Raw genomic sequence first — 22915 nt, forward strand, 5'->3', positions numbered from 1 at the left:
GCGAACTGCTCACAGTGCTGAAATGTGTGCTCAGAAAAAAAAAAATTGCTCAGTGCTGAAAAAAATTAGAGGGAACATTGCCCAGCAGTCTAACTCATGTCATGAATCACTTAGACTTGGCATGAGTATTTGTACCACTGAGTTTCAATCTGCCATACTTCAGGGGAATTAGATAGTGATAACTTAAAACCAAAAAGAGTTGATTGTGAATGTTAAACCCAGTTTAGTGTAAGCTGTCTGTAAGGATGTTTCAAGACACATATTTTTTCTTTCCCTTTTAGATTACGCACCTCCTAGCCCACTTCCACCTTCTGCCAAAGGTAGTCTGCTCTAACACACTGTGATAGTCTTAAATATGTATATATGTATATACTGTACTCTATTTATCATAAATGAGTTGAATATCCGTTATAAAAAAAATTGTCACCTTTAACCCTAAGTAGAGCAAAACTAAACCATTGTGATTATTGTCTGAGAGGCAAGACACAAGTGCATAAAGTGCTGGGCTTTTGCATGGGCATTGCACGGCCAGCAGGAGGCAGTGCAGTGCATACAGCATAGGCCCTTTTCACACTCGCTGTGGTGTCTGGCGGCTGCTTTGCAGAATAGTTGTGTTTCGGTAGTGTGTGTTTCTCCTGCTGCCCTACTGCTAGCCGCTAGCCTTATCTTTCTGCATCGAGTTTGGCTTTGATAAAAGCTGTTGATACATAATCAGTTTGATATGCAATTGCTAAAATCGTTAAAAAAATATTATGTTTATATTTTTGTCGAGCGACGCATGTATTTCTTTGGGCTGGCTACGGGCCCCGACACCCCTCACGTGCCCAGCTGCAGCCGCACCTACTGCATCCCCTATAGTTACGCCCCTAAAATATACATTTGATTCTTTATCATTTTATTTCTTGTGTTGTATAGTCCTACTCATTATTATCTCTCCTCAGACCAGACAAACGCCAGCGCTGGAGCGACCAACAATGGCCGCGATTTCTCTCGCAGTAGCATGGAGAGCGGCATCAATTTTAGTTGAGTGATTGATTCTTTTTCTCAAGTTATGCACCCAATAAGATGAAAATATATGTAGCGCCCCCTAGCTGTCCTAACTATTGTAGTGGAGTGCGCTGCCCGAATTCCTAAACTGTTTCTTCTATATATAATTAATACTAGGTTAAAGCATACTGATAACACTATTATTTAAGCACATTATAAATACCATTATATAGCCCCTACCAAATATAGCAATTCAATATCTATGTAACACTTATACTTAGGTTAACTTATGTATGCATGTCACTATTAAACCTAACCTAGAAGGCTACTATTAACACCTAGCAAACCAGTTATATACTGAATATACCAAATACACAAGGGAATACCTTTAACCATTTACTTGGAATATGATAAGGAAAAGATTATATATTTATACAATTACACAGAATATGACACACAAACAACTTATTTTGTTTTGACTGCGTCCAGTCACTTCACCTCAGAAACATTTACCCAACACATGAGCAAAGCATGGCATATATCCTAGCATTCTATTAGCCTATACACAAGCATTGCTTATCCTAGCATGCTATAAGCACATACCCATACATAGCTTCCGATTAGCATACAAACACAATAACTCACAAACCTATTATTTCTAAGCCGGCAGACTTATAACACACATATATATATATATACACTATATTGGGTACCCAAACATATGTCAGATGAGTGATGGAGAGCGGTGGAGCCTCAAACAAAATGGCCACTTCGCGCCAAAAGCGCACACAAAGGAAACAACTCCCTCGTCGTCCTCCTCACCGTGTTGGCGAGGCTGGAATGGAGATGTCGTCGCAGCCATAGACATATATACCTATTGTTATATAGCACACTCTATACTTATATAACTAGTAATAATAGGACATGAGACTGTGATTGAAATAACGGGCATGCTTTTACTGTATATTTCATCGGACAACTATACCCAGCATTCTATGCGGGTTAACAGTGGGGCATTACGGATGCCCCGAGGGAACAAACACAATTGAATAACAATACACCTCCCCCTTTACTTTTAAATCCCCATAAGTAGAAGTAATATTCATAGTATTGATTATTCTTTGTAACAGTATTAAACCTTGAAGAAACTTTCTTTTCTTTTTAATATAGCAATCCATTTTACTTAAACAATGTTACGAAATAACCTTTAACAATTTAACAAAATACATTTTCTAAACTAGGGAAAGAGGGTAGACTGCCTCAATTCCCAGACTTAACCCTGGGGGTGTATTCCGCCCCACTGCTAGAGGTTAGTCTGTAGACTACAGGTTCAACCTGTCAGGGGGTCGTCGTTGTCTTGTGGGGTAATGACGACCTACGGGCAAATCTACAGTCCCACTGTCTCTGAGTCTGCTTGGTGATGGTGTATGCCCAGACTGGGGTGCATCAGTACCCTGAATAGGCACACCCACTGGTTCAGGTGAGTAGGGAACCCCTTCCATGTTTTCAGGTTGCTGCAGTGATGATGGCTCAAAGTTCTGGGTTTGCCATTTGACCTGAGTCATCACTGAGGTTGGTTCCTGGCAACAGTTGATCCACGTGTCTCCTCCAGATGATGTTCTCTGGTGTTAGAACTGTGTAGGACACAGGGCCTGTTTGTGCGACAACTGTTGCTTGTATCCACTTCGGACCTTTACAGTAGTTCCGAGCAAGAACTCTCTCTCCAGCTCTGAAGCTTCTGTGTTTTGCCTTGCTCCGTCTCTCCACCTGTGCTCTTTGTTGTGTCTGTACAACCTGCTTAGTCTTCAGTGGTCTCAGAAGATCGAGTCGTGTGCGCAGCTGTCTTTTCATCATGGCTGACGCTGGGGCCACTTTGGTTGTAGCATGGGGGGTGTTTCTGTAGGTCAACAGGAAGGTGCTTAGGCGCTTGTTGAGCGATCCGTTTCCTTGTGATGATTTTAGAGCTTGTTTCAACGTCTGCACAAATCTTTCCGCTAGGCCGTTCGTGGCGGGATGATAGGGAGCTGACTTGATGTGCTGGATTCCGTTTGCTTCCATGAATGACTGGAACTCTTCAGACACCAGTTGCGGGCCGTTATCGCTAACGAGTTGCATGGGCAATCCAAAGCGACTGAAGATGGACCGTAGCTCTTCGATGGTTCTCTCTGATGAAGTGCTCTTCATTATGGCGACCTCTGGCCATTTGCTGTGTGCATCAACTACGACTAAGAACATACGATCCTCCAGTGGACCTGCAAAGTCTATGTGGACTCTCTGCCAAGGCTCCTCTGGGAAGTCCCATGGGTGTAGTGGCGCTAGCTGAGGCATGATTCTCATCTTTTGACATGCAGAACATGACTTGGCCTTGTCTTCGATAGCTGCGTCTAAGCCTGGCCACCAAAAGTAGCTGCGCGCAATCTCTTTCATTCGCACCATGCCACAGTGCCCTGAATGGAGTTCCTCAAGCACCTGCTTTCTCAGTGGCGGCGAAATGATGACTCGAAAACCCCATAACAAGCATCCAGCCTGAACTGTGAGCTCGTTCCTCCTCACCAGGTAAGGCTTTAGGCTGTCTGACAGCTCTCTTTCTCTCCCATGAGTGACAATGTCCATGACCTCCGACATCACTGGTCAGTGCGGGTGAACTTGGGCTGAGGTAACTGGGGCGTTGCTCACTTCCTTGAAGTAGAAGATTTTAGTCTCAGAGTGCTTTGTGTGTGTGACAGGTAAGGGAAGCCTTGAGAGGCCGTCTGCATTACAGTGCTGCTCAGCTCTTCTGTACTTGATGTCATACTGGTGAGCAGACAACAGTAATGCCCATCGCTGCATGCGGCTGGCTGCGAGCGATGGAATTCCAGTGTGGGGTCCAAAGATGGAGGTGAGTGGTCTATGGTCTGTTAGCAGCGTGAATCGTTTTCCGAACAGAAACTGATGGAATTTATTTACTCCGAAGATTATAGAGAGTGCTTCACGCTCTATCTGTGCATAATTGCTCTCTGCTTTGCTCAAAGTCCGTGATGCGAAAGCAATTGCCCTTTCTTCACCTGATGGCATTATGTGTGAGATCACAGCACCAACACCATAAGGCGATGCGTCACACGTGTTAGATTTAGGTGGTTTTATAATTTAAGTTCATAACTTCACATAATTTCACATACTTGCAACAACCCCCAAAAGCTAGTTGGCATAGCACAAGCTAGAGCCATCAAGGTGGCTCCTGGCCTTTTGTCTATGTTGATGAGCCATCAGACATGGTTCCTGGCTTTTGTGTGCCTTGGAGCTAGAAACATTAGCTGGCCTTTGTCTACAGCCACGACAGGATGGTCGAGGCCACAAGGCATTAGCATCTATATGGCCATACCTGACCATAGCCCCAGTCAAGCTAGACTTTCCCCTCTGACCTCCAGACACACCCATCCCCTCCCCTTTACACCTCATGTTAATTCTGCAATATAAAATGTCTGTATTCTCTGTAATGTTTGAGAAGATGAAGCAAGGAGAACAAGCCGTGAGCAGACGTGCCTAGCGCATGCTCGTGCTGCGCCGAGCTGACCGTGGCTAGTGACTGAATAAAACACATTCTTTCGCTAAGCCGTCTTCTACAAGTCTGTTATTCCTGAACAAGCTAACTTGAACCAAGCGTGGGCATCCGACGAATTCGACGGAGGACAGCGAGATCTTTCACACGCTAACTGTAATGGCAAGTCGGGTTTGAAGTGGGTGAGGGCTTCTGAATGGACTAAGGCTCTTTTAGCTGCCTTAAAAGCTTCCTCACATCTGTCTGACCACTTCCACTGTGTGGCTTTGTTCAAAAGTTCATGCAGTGGTTTTAGCATGTTTGATAGGTTCGGCACAAACTTTGCGTAGTACGTCAGTAGTCCCAAGAATGATCGCAGCTGACTCACATTTTGTGGGGATGGAGCTTCCTCAACAGCTTTTACCTTAGATGGTGCCTTGTGCAGCCCAGCACCGTCGATAATGTGGCCCAGATACTCAACTGAAGACTGGAAAAACTCACATTTGTCCGTCCGGACCCGCAGTCCGTACTCCTCCAGTCTCTGTAGTGCAGCGTCAAGGTTTCTCAGGTGCTCCTGTTCGTCTTTACCTGTGATGAGAAGGTCATCGAGGTAACACTGGACACCGGTGAGCAGTTCAGTATCTGGTCCATAGCTCTCTGGAACAAGGCCGGGGCTGAGGTGATCCCAAAGGGAAGCCTCCGGTACCTGAACAGTCCTTTGTGAGTCACTATGGTCAACAGTTCTTGTGACTCTTCGTCAACATGCATCTGAAGATAAGCCTGACATAAGTCTATCTTACTGAATTTTTGTCCTCCAGCTAAACCAGCAAACAGATCGTCAATGAGGGGTAATGGATATTGTTCAGCTGTCAAGACGGGGTTCACAGGGGTTCACAGTCGCCACAAAGTCTGATGGATCCGTCTTTCTTCATGACTGGAACAACTGGTGTAGCCCATTCACTAACACTTACTGGGTCCAGTACTTCACTCTTGACTAGTTTGTCCAGTTCAGCTTCAACTTTTGGCTTTATGGAGTATGGGACAGGCCTGGCTTTGAAGCATTTGGGCTTGCTGTTTGGTTTCACTGTCAATTTAACTGTAATGTGCTTCATACTACCAAGTTCTCCCTTGAACACTTCAGCATGTTTCCTCAATATTCCTGGTAGGTTTATGTCCTCAACTTTTGCCACCATATACATTTTCTGCCAGTTTAATTTGATCTTTTCCAGCCATGTGCGTCCTAGCAAAGCTGGCTGACTGCCCTTCACAATGTAGAGTGGTAGCTTTACCTCCTGTTTGTTCAGCTTCACTGTTACTGTCACGATTCCTCTCACTGGTACAGTCTCACCAGTGTACGTTTTCAGCGTGATCTTCGTTGGCTGTGGTGTGAGGTGATTTAGTTTCTCCTTGTATACAACCTCAGACACCAAGGATACAGCTGCTCCTGTGTCCACTTGCATCCGTACTGCTTTTCCGTCCAGTAGCGGTGTAACCCAGTATCCATTCCCATCATCTGAAAAAGACAAAACATGCACAGACTCTTCCCCTTCAGATGGGGTGTCACTTTGGTCTTCCTCTGTGTATTCCAGTTTGTGCACTTTCTTTTTGTACTGCCTGAAGTCACTTTGTTCAGCATTTTTGGTTGACTGTCCCTTTTTGCTTTTACATACACGCTCAATGTGACCCTTTTTGCCACAACTTCTGCAGTCTAAGTCTTTGCACCAACACTCCTCTGCTTGGTGCCCTGGTTTCCCACAGCGATAGCATGGCTTGCCACCTACAGTTTTGTATCTGAAATCTGTAGACACCTTATGCACTTGGGTTGATGTACTTAGCTGCTGTGCATCTGTGTTTGCCATTTCCATTGAAGTACTCGGTTCCATTGCTTTCTGCAATGTTGAGTTACTCTCTGTCAAAAGGCGTTTCTGAATTGCCCCACTGCGCATGCCACACACTAACCTATCACGTATAGTGTCATTTAGAGAACGTCCAAATTCACAGTGTTCTGATAACTGTTTCAGCACAGCCACAAACTGTGAGATTGACTCCCCCTCCTCTTGATTTCTCTTGTGGAATCTGAATCTCTCAGCAATGATCAGTGGTTTGGGAGAATAATGTGCTTTTAAAGTAGCCACTATTTCATCATAACATCTGTCACCAGGCTTTTCAGGTGTTACTAGGCTGCGCAGTAGATTGAACGTTTTTCCTCCCATGACAGTCAAAAAGATTGGCACAATCACATCTGCTTTGATGCCATTAGCTAACACAAAGTACTCAACACTTTCTGTGTAAGAACTCCATTGCTCCACAGATTCATCAAATGGTCCTATATTCAGTGCAGCCATTGTCTCACTTTTACTCACTGCCCTTTTTGCCCACTCGCGAAGATTTCTTTATCTCCCTCGGTGAACTTTCCCTCAGTTGCTGACGTGCCGTTGGAAGCTAGCTAGCTTCACTCAGCTACCTCCTTGTTTTCTTCGCGTCTTTTTTCACTCGAAAAAAAAAAGTATTAAACTCGGACTTTTCACCGAAAATAATAACACAAACGTGAGAACATCCCATCCTCGTCACCAGTTTTGTTATATAGCACACTCTATACTTATATAACTAGTAATGATAGGACATGAGACTGTGATTGAAAAAACGGGCATTTTTTTACTGTATATTTCATCGGACAACTATACCCAGCATTCTATGCGGGTTAACAGTGGGGCATTACGGATGCCCCGAGGGAACAAACACAATTGAATAACAATACACAACACCTATGGCTATATATATATGTCTATGGTCGCAGCAGTCCAAGAGCTGTCGGGAACTGATGATCGAGAAACAGATAGTCGAATGAGTGGCCAGGCTGGCTACTTTCTCTTGACAGTTCTGGATCTCCTTCCACAGCACAAAGCTAAATTCGGGCTGAACTAGCTGTTGCTGTACTTCCCTATACTCCTCAGGAACTCTGTCCGAGTTCCGTCACAAACCAAAGCAACACAATGTGGGAAGAAATCGCTATGTATAGATTAACAATGAGAGTCACTGGCCGTTCCTCCTAAATTAACTCTATACAATATCCCATCACACTGTTCCTTTTTGTGTCACTCCTCAGGCTCCGCTCTCCACTCTCCTGACCTCTCACCCTGACTTCTCATTGGATTATTATACATTTTAATTAATACAATTTTTAAACATGAAAACATTAATTACACCCTTTTAACAATATGGATTGCACCTTATAAAATGAAAATAAACAACAATAAAAATACAATCATTTCAAACAAAGGATACAACCAAATTTCCCATAGGGCTACATATACAGTACATTTGATTCTTTACCATTTTGTTTCTTGTGTTGTATAGTCTTACTCATTATTTTCTCTCCTCAGACCAGATGGAGGCTGGGCCCATGATAAATACAAACGCCAGCGGTGGAGCGACCAACAATGGCCGCGATTTCTCTCGCAGCAGCATGGATAGCGGCATCAATTTTAGTTGAGTGATTGATTCTTTTTCTCAAGTTACCCACCCAATAACATGAAAATCAGTGGCGTAACATAGTAACGACAGGCCCAGGTGCAAGATATTATTACGGGCCCCCCCTAGTGAACGCTAAAATCGTAGCCTTCCCTAACCACAACCGCGTCTAAAAAAACGCTAATCAAAGGTGTTTGTGTAGGTTACGGTAAAAAATGTTAGAACAGTGACGTGCGGTGAGGTTGTGGCTGGTGAGGCACAGACACCGGAAGTGATTACGTCATTCCGGTCTCTAGTTGTTTAAAACATAGACATGTATACATACAAGTTATTGTCTAATACCAGGACTTTTAAACGATTTTTTTTTTTTTGAAATTGTGATAAGTTATACGGCTCAATACTCAACTGACTTGTTAACCGAACTTTTACATAGTCTTACGACTAAACTCACAACCGGAGACGGTTGTGACGGTGGTCAAACAGGGGACTGACGAACACTGCGATTGCTTTGTTCTTTAATTCCTGTATCATACACAAACAGTTGGCATAGGCAGCATTGCTGACAGGCAAACTTCTTCTGTCTCATTTTATACAACACATTAATCAAATAAAAGTAAACCAGTTCACAAACAATTCGAATAACCATGCACATATTATATTACACACATATAACACACATATTTCGCTATTGGAGCAACATACCTGTATCATACACAAACAACAGTTGGAATATGCAGCATCTGTAGTAAGTAAAATAAGTAAAATAAAATTATAAAATACATCAGGTTCAGTATGGCAGCACGGTTAGCTAGCTAACGCTAGCTAACGGAACGTGAGGAATGGGAAGTTCCCAGCGAACTATAGCTTATCACAGTGTGTGCATATAATGAACCTCGGTCAAGTGAAAAATACCATCAACTTTCTGCCCATTGACAAAACTGCTTTACAACCAACACAATACATACTAATCATAGAAAATACACGTTACATGTCGAAGTTGTCGACATTCACTGCATCTACCTATCTAAAAGTTTACAAATTGTGATGGTCATTTTGCATAGTGGACCTACCGCTGACAGGCAAACTTCTTTGGTCTCATTTACAGTCCAGACATTGTCACACGTTGAGAAGAGATGACAGGGAAAGAGCGAATTATCTTCTGTCCCGTCATTTGAAGCAAACCTTTGAGCTCCGGCATGGGTCTCCCATCATTGATCATTTCATGTTTGGACTGAAAGTCCAGTTTTGAGAACTGCTTCAGCTTAGCAATAAAATCTTCCATTTTCGCGGTCAAGTAGAAGTGTAGAAGAAGAGCAACGTTCCCCAGCATAACCCCGACAGGTGCGTTCTCGCACGCCCCCTTCATTGACGCCTTACTATTGATCATGACATCCTAATTCATCGTCTTGAAAAGTTAGTTGGGCTTTCTGACTCTGTATTAAACTGGTTCAGAACATACATCAAAGGGAGAAAGTTTTATGACATCTGCTTTGGGGTTGCACAGGGGAGCTGCCTTGGTCCATTATTATTCTCACTGTACATGCTGCCACTTGGGGACATCATTAGAGAACACAATGTATGTTTCCATAGTTATGCTGATGACACGCAACTGTACATCTCTGCTGAGCCAAATGATGCTGCAGCAATAAACTCCATTACTTACTGTCTTTTGGCGATAAATAAGTGGATGAGCAATAATTTCTTAAAGTTAAACAAGGACAAAACTGAGACCTTACTAGTCGGCCCTAAAACAAAAAGAGAAATGCTGTTTAATAATTTGGGGAAATTAACTCCCTTGATTAAATCGGAGGTTACAAGTCTTGGTGTTATTTTAGATTCAGATTTAAGCTTCAAGTTTCACATTAACAAGGTGACGAAAACATAATTTTTCCACCTTAAAAACATAGCTAAAGTCCTGCCATTTATAAATCAAAAAGATGCTGAAAAACTGAATCATGCCTTTATTTCAAGCCGTCTTGATTATTGTAATGCAATCCTTACTGGCCTCCCAAAAAAAACAACTGAGAGACTTCAGCTCATTCAAAACTCTGCAGCTCGGCTATTAACCAGAACCAAGAGGAGAGAGCACATTAGTCCAGTTTTAGCTGCTCTGCACTGGCTTCCAGTAACTTTTAGAATTGACTTTAAGGTCCTTCTTCTAATATACAAAGCCCTTAATGGGCTAGGACCAAGTTACATTGCAAACTCCCTAGTCAAATACTTGCCCTCAAGAACACTGCGATCATCGAATGCTGGTTTATTGGAGGTTCCCAGCAAAAGCCGTAAGAAAATCGGGGACGCAGCATTTGTCAATTACGCCCCAGTGCTATGGAACATACTGCCTATAGACATCAGGGAAGCCAGCTCGCTTAACATCTTTAAAAGAAAACTAAAAACGTACCTCTTCACTTTAGCCTTTAACTAGCTACCACTTCGCACTATATATATATATATATATATATATATATATAAATACTTTTAATTTAATTTAATTTAATTTAATTTAATTTAAATCTCTACTGGTGATATTAAGGGGTTAGATTAAATATACCTCTATAATTATAATTATGATTTAATTTTTTTTGCACTATATCTGAGTTATGTTTCTTTGATGTCTATTTTTATGTGCATGTAATTTCTTTGTGCATATTATGTATTTGCTGTAAAGCACTTTGAGCTGCATTCTTTTGCATGAAAGGTGCTATATAAATAAAGTTTTATTATTATTATTATTATTATTATTATATTATTGAGGCAGAGGTACTGTGTGCCTCACCTACATGATTTTTCAATGCGTTTTGAGCTTAGCTTAAAGGTTCTACGCATGCGTACCTGCGACCATTTGCGCTGATAAAAATGTATTTGTATGGTTTTGATTAACTGCTACTGGTAAGAGTAGATGTTACATTTAGGCTATCAAAAAATGTTAGTGCAGGCATAGTAAAAACGCCAACATTATTTAATCAACATTTAATCAACATTCACCAAAACGATTTTGAAAAGGAGCATGTTTTTGCAGTATTAAAGGTGTTCCCATACGAACAATACACATGGCACACACACACACACACGAGAGCAAGCTTGCAATGCAATAGTATAAGTATACAAATTAATAGTAATATCAATTTTTATCAGCGCAAATGGTCGCAGGTACGCCCACACGTTTTTTATTGACAGAATTCCAAGAGAAACTCAAAGGGATTCTGAGAAACAAGCATCAGGTTGTCCATGACAGTCTCACCCAAGAAGGAAGGGTGCCACTTAGTGACATCTATACAGACCTAGACATCACCATCCCAAAATCTGGTGATGTAATCAAATGCACAGACATATTCAAACAAGACAAGGTAAGAACTGTGCTGACCAAAGGAATCAGCGGCACAGGCAAGACGGTGTCTGTGCAGAAGTTCATCATGGACTGGGTTGACGGATCCAATCAAGATGTGGATTTCATATTTATTATTCCTTTGAAGGACTTGAACAGTAAGAAAGAAACCAGTCTGTTTAGTTTGCTTGACGATTTTTTCCCCGGAATTGATCCGCTTTTTCTTGAGCCAAAATACAAGACAGTCATAATTTTGGATGGGCTGAATGAGTATCAGCATCCGCATGATCGGTCTTCTTTTGACTGGAAAAGTGAGGTCTTCTGTAACATCAACAAAAAGGCTTCTGTGGATGTGCTGTTGACCAACCTTCTCAGGGGAGATCTTCTGGATGGAGCACTCCTCTGGATCACCTCACAACCAGCAGCAGCCGCTCACCTTCCTCCTGAGCATGTGCATATGGTGACTGAGCTGAAGGGCTTTAACGAGCAGCAAAAGGAGGAGTACTTCAGAAAGGTCCATAAAGGAAGCGATGGAAAGGCTGATCAGATCATTTCATACATGAATGAGTCAACAACCCTCCGTGTCTTGTGCAACAGTCCAGCTTTCTGCCAGATGTTGTCCATTGTACTGAAGGATACGAAAAAGACCTTCTCAAGCTGGACACAGATGTTAGCAAACTATCTGTGCCACCATGTCAAACAGCTGGACGAAGGCCTTGCAGAAAAGGTGACACTAAAACTGGGAAAGCTTGCCTGGCAAATGATTGAAAAGGGTGAAGAATTAGACTTTGAGGTAAAAGATCTGAAAGACTGTGGACTTGGTGCTGATGAGCATGCTGTGTTCTCAGGGATATGCACTGAGTATTTTGAACCACAGAACGACAATCCACTCCTCAACTCAGGAGTCCGAAAGTTTCGTTTTTTCCATCCTTGCTTTCAACAGATTCTAGCTGCTGTGTATGTCATTCTGTCATTTGTACTCAACAAGAAGAATCCAATTCAGCACACAACCACCACGTTGAAATGGATGGCAAACCCAACAATGTTTGATGTCCACATGTCTGCTGTGAAAAGGGCCATAAAGAACAAGAACAGAAATCTTGACATTTGTGTGAGATTCCTCCTCGGCCTCTCTGAGAAGTCTAATCGGTCATTTGTTGAGGAATTCTTGAAATTGCTTGACAAGTCACAGAATGCACCCCTTGAATGGGAAGAAGACAATAAGAAAACAGTCGACTACATAACAAAGAGTTTACTTGGAGCTCCACAAGAGTGTAAGATCAAACTCTTTGAGTTTCTGAAAGAACTGAACGACAAGTCTCTACCAGAAAAGATGGGAGAAGTAATCCGGGGTTCATCAGAGGTTCTGGATCAGGAAATGATCATTTTATTGCAGACAAATAAGGAAATTCAACACGAGTTTGATATGAAGAAGTACAAGTCCAACTCCAAATCGGATGTTAGACAATTACTCCCAGTCGTCCGCATTTCAAATCGAGCAAAGTAAGTGGCAATAGATTGTCCAGTCTGTAATTCATGCACAACATCGCTTGGCCTCTTGTGAGACTTAAGGGCAGAGACCTTTGCTAAATCAAATATGTCATCAGGACCTTATTGGCTGAGCTCATTCAGAATCCTGTGTCATACTAATATCATAGAGCATTTTAGTGATTTCAGACTTGATGTGTAACACAAAATAAGATGTTGCAGCACAGTTCATATGTTGCAGCCCAGTTTGTATGTTGTACTGCTCTCAATGAACGCTCAGTCACATCACCTGGACTCCTCTGGACCTAACTGGTCTGTTAGCCAGAGGAAACACGGTAACAGCATGATGAGAGAGATGTGCCACACACATTCACTGACAGACATTTCATTTTCATGACTTTCCAGGCTCAATCGGTCTAACCTGACTAAGGAAAGCTTTAGCCCGCTAGCCCCATCCCTCACGAGCCCTCACTCTCAAGTCAAAGACCTGGACCTGAGTGAGAATAAACTTGGTGATTCTGGGGTGGATATGATCTCTGGAATTCTGCAGGACAGACGTTCTAAAATTGAGATTCTAAGGTAAGGCTCAGCAAAGCTTGCTGGCTCACACAGATGGCTGACACAAATAGCTTGCTGTTCTCATGAAGAAAAGTCATCACATTTATTCACATACTGTACATTCAACTGCTTTGATCTGCAACAACTTAGAGTACATTTTCATGTGCAGGCTCCATATATATTTAACCCACGTCCTTGTTCTTGTTAGCGCCTCGCTGTTATCAGTTGACCTACAGGGTCACACAGAATGCCACTGATCATGACTCATTTTGTAACTTGATATCTAGCAGGATCATGCCTATGCTTTAAATTATATCTGTAGTTTATTCTGCTGTGGACTGGAGTCCGGGGCCTGTGAAAGCCTCAGTCAAGCTCTGCGAGCAGAGAGGAGCCGCCTCAGAGAGCTCGACCTTGGTGATCAGGGAGTGGCCTTTCTGTGCTCGGCCCTGGCTGACTCAAGCTGCAGACTCTGAGGTACAGTACACCGCAGAGCATCTCACAGGAGTGCTCATGGGTAATATTATGGAACGCATAGTGCCGTTTTTGGATTGATGTCCTTAGCATTTATTATGATTGTCCCCTTTTTTCATTATGGCTAAATACTGAAGCCGATTGTCCTCAGCACGGTCTAATGAGGCATTGTGGAGTTTTTGTCTGAAAATGGCAGGTTCATTTCTGGCCTTACAATGACCAGCAACAGCACAGTCAGCATTGATTAAAGACAGTTACAAAAAACGGAATTTCAGCAATAGATTTGGTGATGTTTTTTACATTTTCATGGGGTTAAAATTACATAGTGAAAAACCTGGTAAGCCAGTGGCGGGGGCAAATGTGTTTACATCCTGTTCATATCACCATGTACTGTCAAAATGAATTTGATGATGTTAGAAACGATCTGCTTACAAAAACATATCTTAACAGTAAAATCTACATAACATCTCTCTAAGCAGACATTATAAGGTTGTGTTCTTTGCTTGCAGACTTGACCACTGTCAGCTCACAGCGAGGTCCTGTGAAAAGCTTATTTCAAGTCTGCAGTCAGCTGAGTCAAGCTTGAAACATCTGGACATGTGTTGCAATGATCTCCAGGATTCAGGGGTTAAACACCTCTCTGTTGGAGTGACCAAACTAGAAACCCTGAGGTCAGATACGGTTTTACTGAAGTCTTATAAGGTCTTATTAAAGTCTTATACTGTCTTACTGAAGACTTATAAGGTCTTATTAAAGTCTTATACTGTCTTACTGAAGTCTTATAAGGTCTTATTAAAGTCTTTTCAGATCTTACTAACCAAACTAGAAACCTTGAGGTCAGATATGGTTTTACTGAAGTCTTATAAGGTCTTATTAAAGTCTTATACTGTCTTACTGAACTCTTATAAGGTCTTATTAAAGTCTTATACTGTCTTACTGAAGACTTATAAGCTCGTATTAAAGTCTTATACTGTCTTACTGAAGACTTATAAGCTCTTATTAAAGTCTTATACTGTCTTACTGAAGACTTATAAGGTCTTATTAAAGTCTTATACTGTCTTACTGAAGACTTATGAGGTCTTATTAAAGTCTTTTCAGATCTTACTAACCAAACTAGAAACTCTGAGGTCAGATGGGTGGTTATGGTCTTATGGTGGTCTTATGAAGTTTTATTAAAGTCTTATAAGGTCTTATTTAAGTTTGTCAATAATGTTAAATATTTATAGCATATACAGTGTATTCAGTTAATAACAAAATGTATAACATTCCATTACTTTTTTTAGTTATACTTAAAAAAAAATTATAAGTAAGTTTTTTATAAGTTTTAAGTATTTAAACACTTTAAGCACAAATAAGCAGGTGTTATTGCATATGTTACTTTGCTCAATGTCTGTGCTAAAATGTACAGCTTCTCTTATTGTAGACTGGCCTCCTGCAAACTTACGGAGAAGTGTGGCGAGTATATTGGTAAGCTGCTTCAGTGCCCAACCCTGAAGGAGTTGGATTTGACCTGCAACCACCTGAAAGATTCAGGTGTGAAGGAGCTCTTCTCCAAAGGGTTGGCAAGTTCAGACTGCAAACTGGAGAAGTTAATGTAAGTCTGTAAATATCTGTGCAATTCTTAAATGTATGAAAAAGGCATAAACACCCCCCGGGGGACATAGTTTTCATTTCTAAAAACCTGGAGTGGGAACAGCTGATTAGCAAAGCTACGATCATATGATCAAAGCCAAGATATTGCCCACACATGGCATCAAAGAAATACCAAAATGTTACAAAATTCAACAGTACAGTTACTGTAGTTGTGGAGAAGATATATAAGGGTTGTTTTCATATAGCTTTGTCATGCCTGAATAACATCAATATCTTTCTTAGCTCTACATATTGAAATAATATCTTAATTTACCACACAAAAATGATTCTTTATCTTAATTTAGTACAAATACCTTAACTTTTCATGCAGACTAAAGAAATGTGAAATCGAGCTGCAAAATCCGAGCTGCTACGAAGTTGTGTCCTCTGCTATCAAGTCTGAAACGTGTCCCTTAAGAGAGTTGGACCTGAGTCTCAACCCACTGCAGGACTCCGGAGCCAAGGCTCTCATTCAGGCCGTAGTGAACTTACCCTGTAAGGTTGAGAGTCTGAGGTAAGGAAGTGCCTGGTGAGGGTCACGTTTTCTCAGCTACACCTCTCCCTGCCTAAATGCATCTAGATATGAACATATTATTCAAGATATCTAAGAGATATTCAATTCTCTGTCTACTGATGTGGATAATTTGGTTAGAATTGATTGCATCAGAAATAGTGAAAGGAATTACATATATATATATCTGTAAATATACACAATATAGCACAGCAAATATCTCTCTCTCTCTCTCTATATATATATATATATATATATATATATATAGCATACATATAAACATATAAAATTGGGCGGTATAAATCCGAAGTAAAAAGCAATAAATATAGTTGTAATTTATGCAAACAATATCCATCCAGGGGGATTACACACTGTGTCTAATACCTCAGGAATGGTGTAAAGTATTAGCTCTGTGGCTACATTAAGCTTAAACAAAGATATATCCCTTTTACCAAACTCTGTCTCACTCTCCCTTTTTGCCTTTCGATCTCTCATTCTCATTCTCATTCTTTCTCCATTGTCTATCTCTACAGTCTTGCATGTTGTACACTGACGGAGGAGACCTGTAAGCTCATCTCCACTGAGTTGAAGGCAGAATGCCTTAAGAGCTCCTGCCTGAGAGAGATCGACCTGAGTGACAACGACCTAATGTGTGCGGGAGTAATCGCACTATGTAAGACGTTAGAGAACGCTGACTGCAAGTGGGAGAAACTCTGGTAGGTGATGAGTCTATTGCAAGATATCTCTGGCTTAATATACAATGTAGCTGTGTAACATGCAGTTGCTGAATATCCATTTCAGTTCAATTGTGTTATTGTGAGTAATAGAAGATGAAATGATGGTGGGTGGTTCAAGCTCTCCATTCACCTGTTTGATATTTGCTTGCAGTTTGTCCCTATGCAGCATTGAAGGAGACGGGTGTGAAGCTCTGGCCAACGCCCTGACAGAGAATCCGTCCCACTTGAAACATTTGGATCTGAGGTTCAACCACCCCGGAGAAAGTGGAGATAAAATGTTCAAATCATTGGTGAACGACTCCAAGTGTGCACTAGTGGAACTCAGGTTAGTTGTGGTAACTAGAGTTTAGTCATTTCCTGCATTCATTTCACATCTTGTAAATATTCCCGTATGCTTGTTTTGTTCTTCTGCAGGATGGAACATGGCGGAGAGTTCCGTTTGGGTAAAGGACAAGACAGATGTACGTTTGAGAGCTGTCATTTGTTTTGTTATCGTGTCTGTATAACTATCTGTGTCTGTGATAATTAAGTATTTCTAACACCCTTGCCTCTACCTGTGCGTACAGATGAGTGTGAGCTGACGCTGAACCAAAACTCTGCCCATCAGAGGCTTTACCTGAAGGAGGGCAAGATCAGGTGGGGAAAATGGGACATTCCGTCCCTGCCACACCTTGACACGTTTGACTGCCGGACACAGGTGCTATGTGAGGAGCCGCTGAGTGGACGCTGCTACTGGGAGGTGGAGTGGAACGGCCTGGTCTCCATCGGCGTGGCCTTCATCAGGATAGCCAGGAAGGGCGAAGGCTATGAGTGCAAGCTGGGCCGCAACAGCTGTTCCTGGAGCCTGGACTGCAGCAATTATGAATACTTAGCCTGGCATGACAACATGAAGACAGCAGTGGCACTGAAGCCCGCTGGCTGCCACCGTGTGGGGGTGTACCTGGACTGGCTGGCTGGCACCCTGACCTTCTTCAAAGTTAAGATTGCCGCTAAGAAACGCGAGTTCACTCTCCTCCACACCTTTGAGCACAGGTTCTCCCTGCCTCTTTATGCAGGCTTTAGGGTTAAGCGTTTTTCGTCTGCGTTTATCTGCCCACAGATATAAGGGGAAAAGCCGGCGTAAAAACACACACACACACACACACACACACACACACACACACACACACACACACGCACACACACAGCAGCTAAACCCAGCATATCCTTCTGTTCCATTGAGAGGAAGACACATCCAGTATAAATGTTAGGGACCCTCTGGAAGCATAACCCTGCTTTCCCAACCAAATACATTCTTTACTTTATAAAGTAAAAACACATTTCTGTAGAATACCTCAGAGATTATTTTTGTGTTTCTAATTAACTTTCTTAATTCAAGTTTTCATTTAAATGTGTAATACAGTAACAGGACTTAATTGATGTTATATATGTAGCCTGTATTTCATTTGTACTGGATTGTGTTGCTGCTTCATATTTTGAAAAATCGGATTCGGGAAATGTTTAATTTGCCAAGGTTTGTGATTGATGTCCATTCAATTATGTTTTAAAAATAGCCTTTGCAAGTATATCACGTACAACATCACCTTGCAGAATGTTTCACTAAAATACATCAGCCGGCACGGTGGCTAGCTTTTAATTCTGATGACAATGTTTACATTTACATTTAGTCATTTAAGTCTGTTGGTTTGCTTTTAGACAAAAAGTTTTTGCCACAGTTCTGGAATGGAATGTTGGAATCTTGATTTAGGTTTGAAAAGCATGAGTGTAAACGCTCTTGGCTGCCATTCTATGTCCTTATTTGTACTTCAGTCTTTTCTGTTGTAATACCGATGCACTAATAAATGAGCTCTAATGAACAGATGAGTCGCCTCTGTAACCTTTTGACACACAAATAAAACCATGTAGAACAGCATATACAGATATACACAACTAGAGCTGTGTGTATGTGTGAGAGTGTCTCTGTCTCTGTCTGTGTCTGTGTCTGTGTCTGTGTCTGTGTGACCAGACCACACCACACCTCACCACACCACACCAGTCCAGACCAGAGGCACAGGGAACAAGCCCATCTCCACGGCAAAGAGAGTAATTAGTAGGGGTGGGAATCTCTTGGCACCTCACGATTCGATTCGATTCCGATTCAGTGGTCAACGATTCGATTCTAAACCGATTATCGATTCTAAACCGATTATCGATTCAAAACCGATTATCGATTATCAATTCTAAACCGATAAAATGATTATCGATGCATGTCGATTTTTAAAACATTTGAGTTTACTACTCAGAGTCTCAAATCACTTCCTACTTTGTGTTTGATAATTAAAGAAAATCAACAGATGAATTACCTTCTCTATTTTTTATTAGAGAAAAAGCCTTTCCTTGTCACAATTATGACTTTCAATGAACAATGCAATAATCGATGCAGCTTGCATTTCAACACAAAATGGATGTGTAAAAAAAAAAAAAAAAAATTTAATTTATTTTTTTTTATTAAAAAATCGATTATGAACTTTTCTGAATCGAGACAGAATCGTTCTAGAGAGAATCGAGAGAAATCGAAAAATCGATTTTTCCCCCACCCCTAGGAGAGAAATAATAAGAGGCCAGAAAGAGAAAGACAGAAAACAAGGAGAGCTGAGATGGAGAGATATAAGAGAGAGAGAAAGAGAAGAAAGGAAAACCAGAAGAAAGAATCAAACGGTGGTGGACGTAAATGATCATTCTAAACACACTGTGTGTTTGTGTGTATTGGAGGTCAGTGCTATAGACAAACATAAGTGGGTTTGGTTGTTTTGGGGATGTTTTGTCTGATTTGTTAGCTCTTATTATCACACTGGAGTGAGTTCAGTACTGTTTAAACAACTGGGTTGTATTATTTTTTACCAATTTTAAGGACATATCTGTGCTAATCATTCTACTTCTTATTCTTCTTCTTATTATTATTTTTATTACACTTTTTGCTTTTATTCTATGTATTTTCATGGCTATGTTAACAATAGCAATGGACCCTATGTGTTGACAAAAGGAGTTTTCCACAAACATGCCCTCCCAGGTTTCATTTAAGTATACTTAGTGTACATCAATGTACTCATGTATAATGTACTATACGTGTGCTATGTTCAATGTACTCATGTCTAACGTACTATAAGTGTGCTATGTTCAATGCACTCATGTATAATGTACTATAAGTGTGCTATGTTCAATGCACTCATGTATAATGTACTATAAGTGTGCTATGTTCAATGCACTCATGAATAATGTACTATACGTGTGCTATGTTCAATGCACTCATGTATAATGTACTATACGTGTGCTATGTTCAATGTACTCATGTATAACGTACTATAAGTGTGCTATGTTCAATGCACTCATGTATAATGTACTATAAGTGTGCTACGTTCAATGCACTCATTAATAACGTATTATAAGTGTTCTATGTTCGAGTACTAAATATGGACGTGAAAGACAGATTCAATGTACTTGATTTTTTAATAATTCTGTACTTTTTTAAAAATGTACTTTGTTTCAACTTAGAGTTTTTTTTAATACACCTTTCAGTTAACTGTTAATATATAGGAAATATATAATTCCGCCAATAAATATATACATCATACCCACATATTCTGATTGAATTATTCTGATAAATATATTCCCATATATTATTAACAGTGGATTGAAATATACTCCAAGCTGAAACAAAGTTCCAAAGCTGAAAGAGTTTTAAAAGCACAGAACTAGTGTAAAATATGTCATATTTCAGTGTACTTCTTTTATCTGGGCTATTTTATTAGGGTGACAATTATGCCAAAGATTTCTGTATTTCCTGACGTTGAGGTGTAGGGTGTTTGTGTGTGTGAATGTGTGTGTGTGTGTGTGTGTGTGTGTGTGTGTGTGTGTGTGTGTGTGCATGTGTGTGTGAACTCACTGTAAATAATTGAAAATGGTTCCTCCTGTGGATGTACTGTATATTTCCTGACATTGAGGTGTAGAGTGTGTGCGCTTGATGTACGTCTGTATTTCCTGACGTGTGTGTGTGTAGAGTGTGTGTGTTTGATATATGCGTGTTGAAGGGACCGGCCATTTGAGATTTATAGTTAATAAGGATATGCCATAGTCAATAATTCAATGTATCTTATACCTAGTTATAATTGTTACTTTTATTTTGGAACTGAAGTTAGAATGTAGTTATTTCTGGTTAGAGAGAGATTGTCCTGGGGAAGGGGGTGTGACAAGTGGTCACTCCCTTCCCCCATCAAAGGGCCTTGTCTCCATGGCCTATTTGAATAGACGGTAACACCCCTTAATATCAGTGTATTTAACAGACTGTCCCTCAAGGGATAATCAGATATGCTGAGGTGAAGCGCTGTGAGGGAGTGTGGATCTTCAAGTCTCTGTCTCACAATGGTGGCCACCCATTGTTCAAGATTAAACCTGGATCGTGACTAACTAAAATCTAAGACTGGATCTCCAATATATGGTATAAAATTATATCCTATTAGTGTGTCTCTGTATTTCCTGACGTTGAAGTGTAGTGTGTGTGTTTGATATATGCGTGTTTCTGTGTATTTCCTGACGATGAGGTGTAGAGTGTGTGTGTTTGATGTATGTGTGTGTCTGTGTATTTCCTGACGTTGAGGTGTAGAGTGTGTTTTGTGTGTGTGTGTTTTATGTATGTGTGTGTGTGTGTTTGATGTATGTGTGTGTGTGTGTGTGTGTGTATTTCCTGACGTTGAGGTGTAGAGTGTGTGTGTTTGATGTATGTGTGTGTGTGTGTATTTCCTGACGTTGAGGTGTAGAGTGTGTGTGTGTGTTTGATGTATGTGTGTGTGTGTATTTCCTGACGTTGGGGTGTAGAGTGTGTGTGTGTGTGTTTGACGTATGTGTGTGTGTGTGTGTATTTCCTGACGTTGAGGTGTACAGTGTGTGTGTGTTTGATGTATGTGTGTGTGTGTGTGTGTGTGTGTATTTCCTGACATTGAGGTGTAGAGTGTGTGTGTTTGTATGTGTGTGTGTGTGTATTTCCTGACGTTGAGGTGTAGAGTGTGTGTGTGTTTGTGTGTGTGTGTGTGTGTGTTTGTGTGTGTCTTTCCTGACGTTGAGGTGTAGAGTGTGTGTGTGCGTTTGATGTATGTGTGTGTGTGTGTGTGTATTTCCTGACGTTGAGGTGTAGTGTTTGAATCTGACCTTGTGTTCTTGTCTCCTCCTTGGGTTCGTCCCACTCCAGCAGTAACGGGCTCAAGCACGTGGTGTACTACCCAACACTGAAGGTGAGAACCACTGAGACGTTTACACAGTCAGTCATCCACTCTCGTTCTCAAGACACCTTCTGCACCACAGCAAACCTCTCCACCCTGACATTATAAGCCTTAGGACCTTGGCATCTCCACTGGGGTTGAAGAAGCAGACAGAGAAACAGCGAGAGAGCAAGATAGTCAGAGTGTGAGAGATGTGTTAAAGGTGTAGTGGCAGAGATGAGTTAAGGGTGTGGTGGCAGAGATGAGTTAAAGGTGTAGTGGCAGAGATGAGTTAAAGGTATAGTGGCAGAGATGAGATAAAGGTGTAGTGATGTTAAAGGTGTATTGGCAGAGATGAGTTAAAGGTGTAGTGGCAGAGATGTGTTAAAGGTGTGGTGGCAGAGATGAGTTAAAGGTGTAGTGATGAGTTAAAGGTGTAGTAGCAGAGACGAGTTAAGGGTGTGGTGGCAGAGATGAGTTAAAGGTGTAGTGGCAGAGATGAGTTAAAGGTGTAGTGGCAGAGATGTGTTAAGGGTGTCCATGTGAGTTGTCTTCACTAGTAGACTGCTTCAGATTACTGTATCTCAACGGATATGCAAGCAAAGTGACCCAAATCACATTTTTAAATGTGTTTATTTTTATTTCAAGGGACGGTTGGCAGTTTTTGTTTGACAATAAAAAATGTGTTAACAAGTAAAATACCATGACGAATGATCTAAGTAAAATACCATGACGAATGCTCCAAGTAATATACTATGCTGAATGCTCCAAGCATCACGTTCATGTGGTCATTTGGCTGGCACTGTGTGTGTCTTGATCCCTTTCATGTGTTGTGAATGTGACAAAAGCATTCTGTAAACTTTGTTTTTCCATCATCCATCGCCATCAAAGGTCTAGAAACACTTTCACTCACTTATAGCAAAAACTGCCAACAGCACCTTAATATGCTGATTCAACAACGCAATCAGATATCATCATTGGAATACT

General features: G+C 41.1%; 2 protein-coding genes and 1 pseudogene across 2 annotated transcripts in view; all 3 read right to left on the reverse strand.

The window, feature by feature from the left end:
• Nucleotides 1-2517: 2517 nt before the first annotated feature.
• On the reverse strand, nt 2518-3691 carry LOC116219181 (uncharacterized protein K02A2.6). Its single transcript, XM_031562237.1, has one exon. The coding sequence runs from the start codon at nt 3610-3612 to the stop codon at nt 2518-2520; it is 1095 nt and encodes a 364-aa protein (XP_031418097.1). The 5' UTR covers nt 3613-3691.
• A 336-nt stretch (nt 3692-4027) lies between these two features.
• On the reverse strand, nt 4028-5616 carry LOC116219183 (annotated as a pseudogene).
• A 17138-nt stretch (nt 5617-22754) lies between these two features.
• The window catches only part of gatd1 (glutamine amidotransferase class 1 domain containing 1), a 5899-nt gene continuing 5738 nt past the window's right edge, over nt 22755-22915 (reverse strand). Inside the window, exon 7 of the mRNA XM_012832093.2 lies at nt 22755-22915. This exon is cut by the window's right edge and continues 278 nt beyond it. The gene's annotated coding sequence lies outside the window, so the exon portion shown is untranslated.

This window comes from Clupea harengus, chromosome 3 (assembly GCF_900700415.2).
Source record: "Clupea harengus chromosome 3, Ch_v2.0.2, whole genome shotgun sequence".
NCBI lineage: Eukaryota > Metazoa > Chordata > Actinopteri > Clupeiformes > Clupeidae > Clupea > Clupea harengus.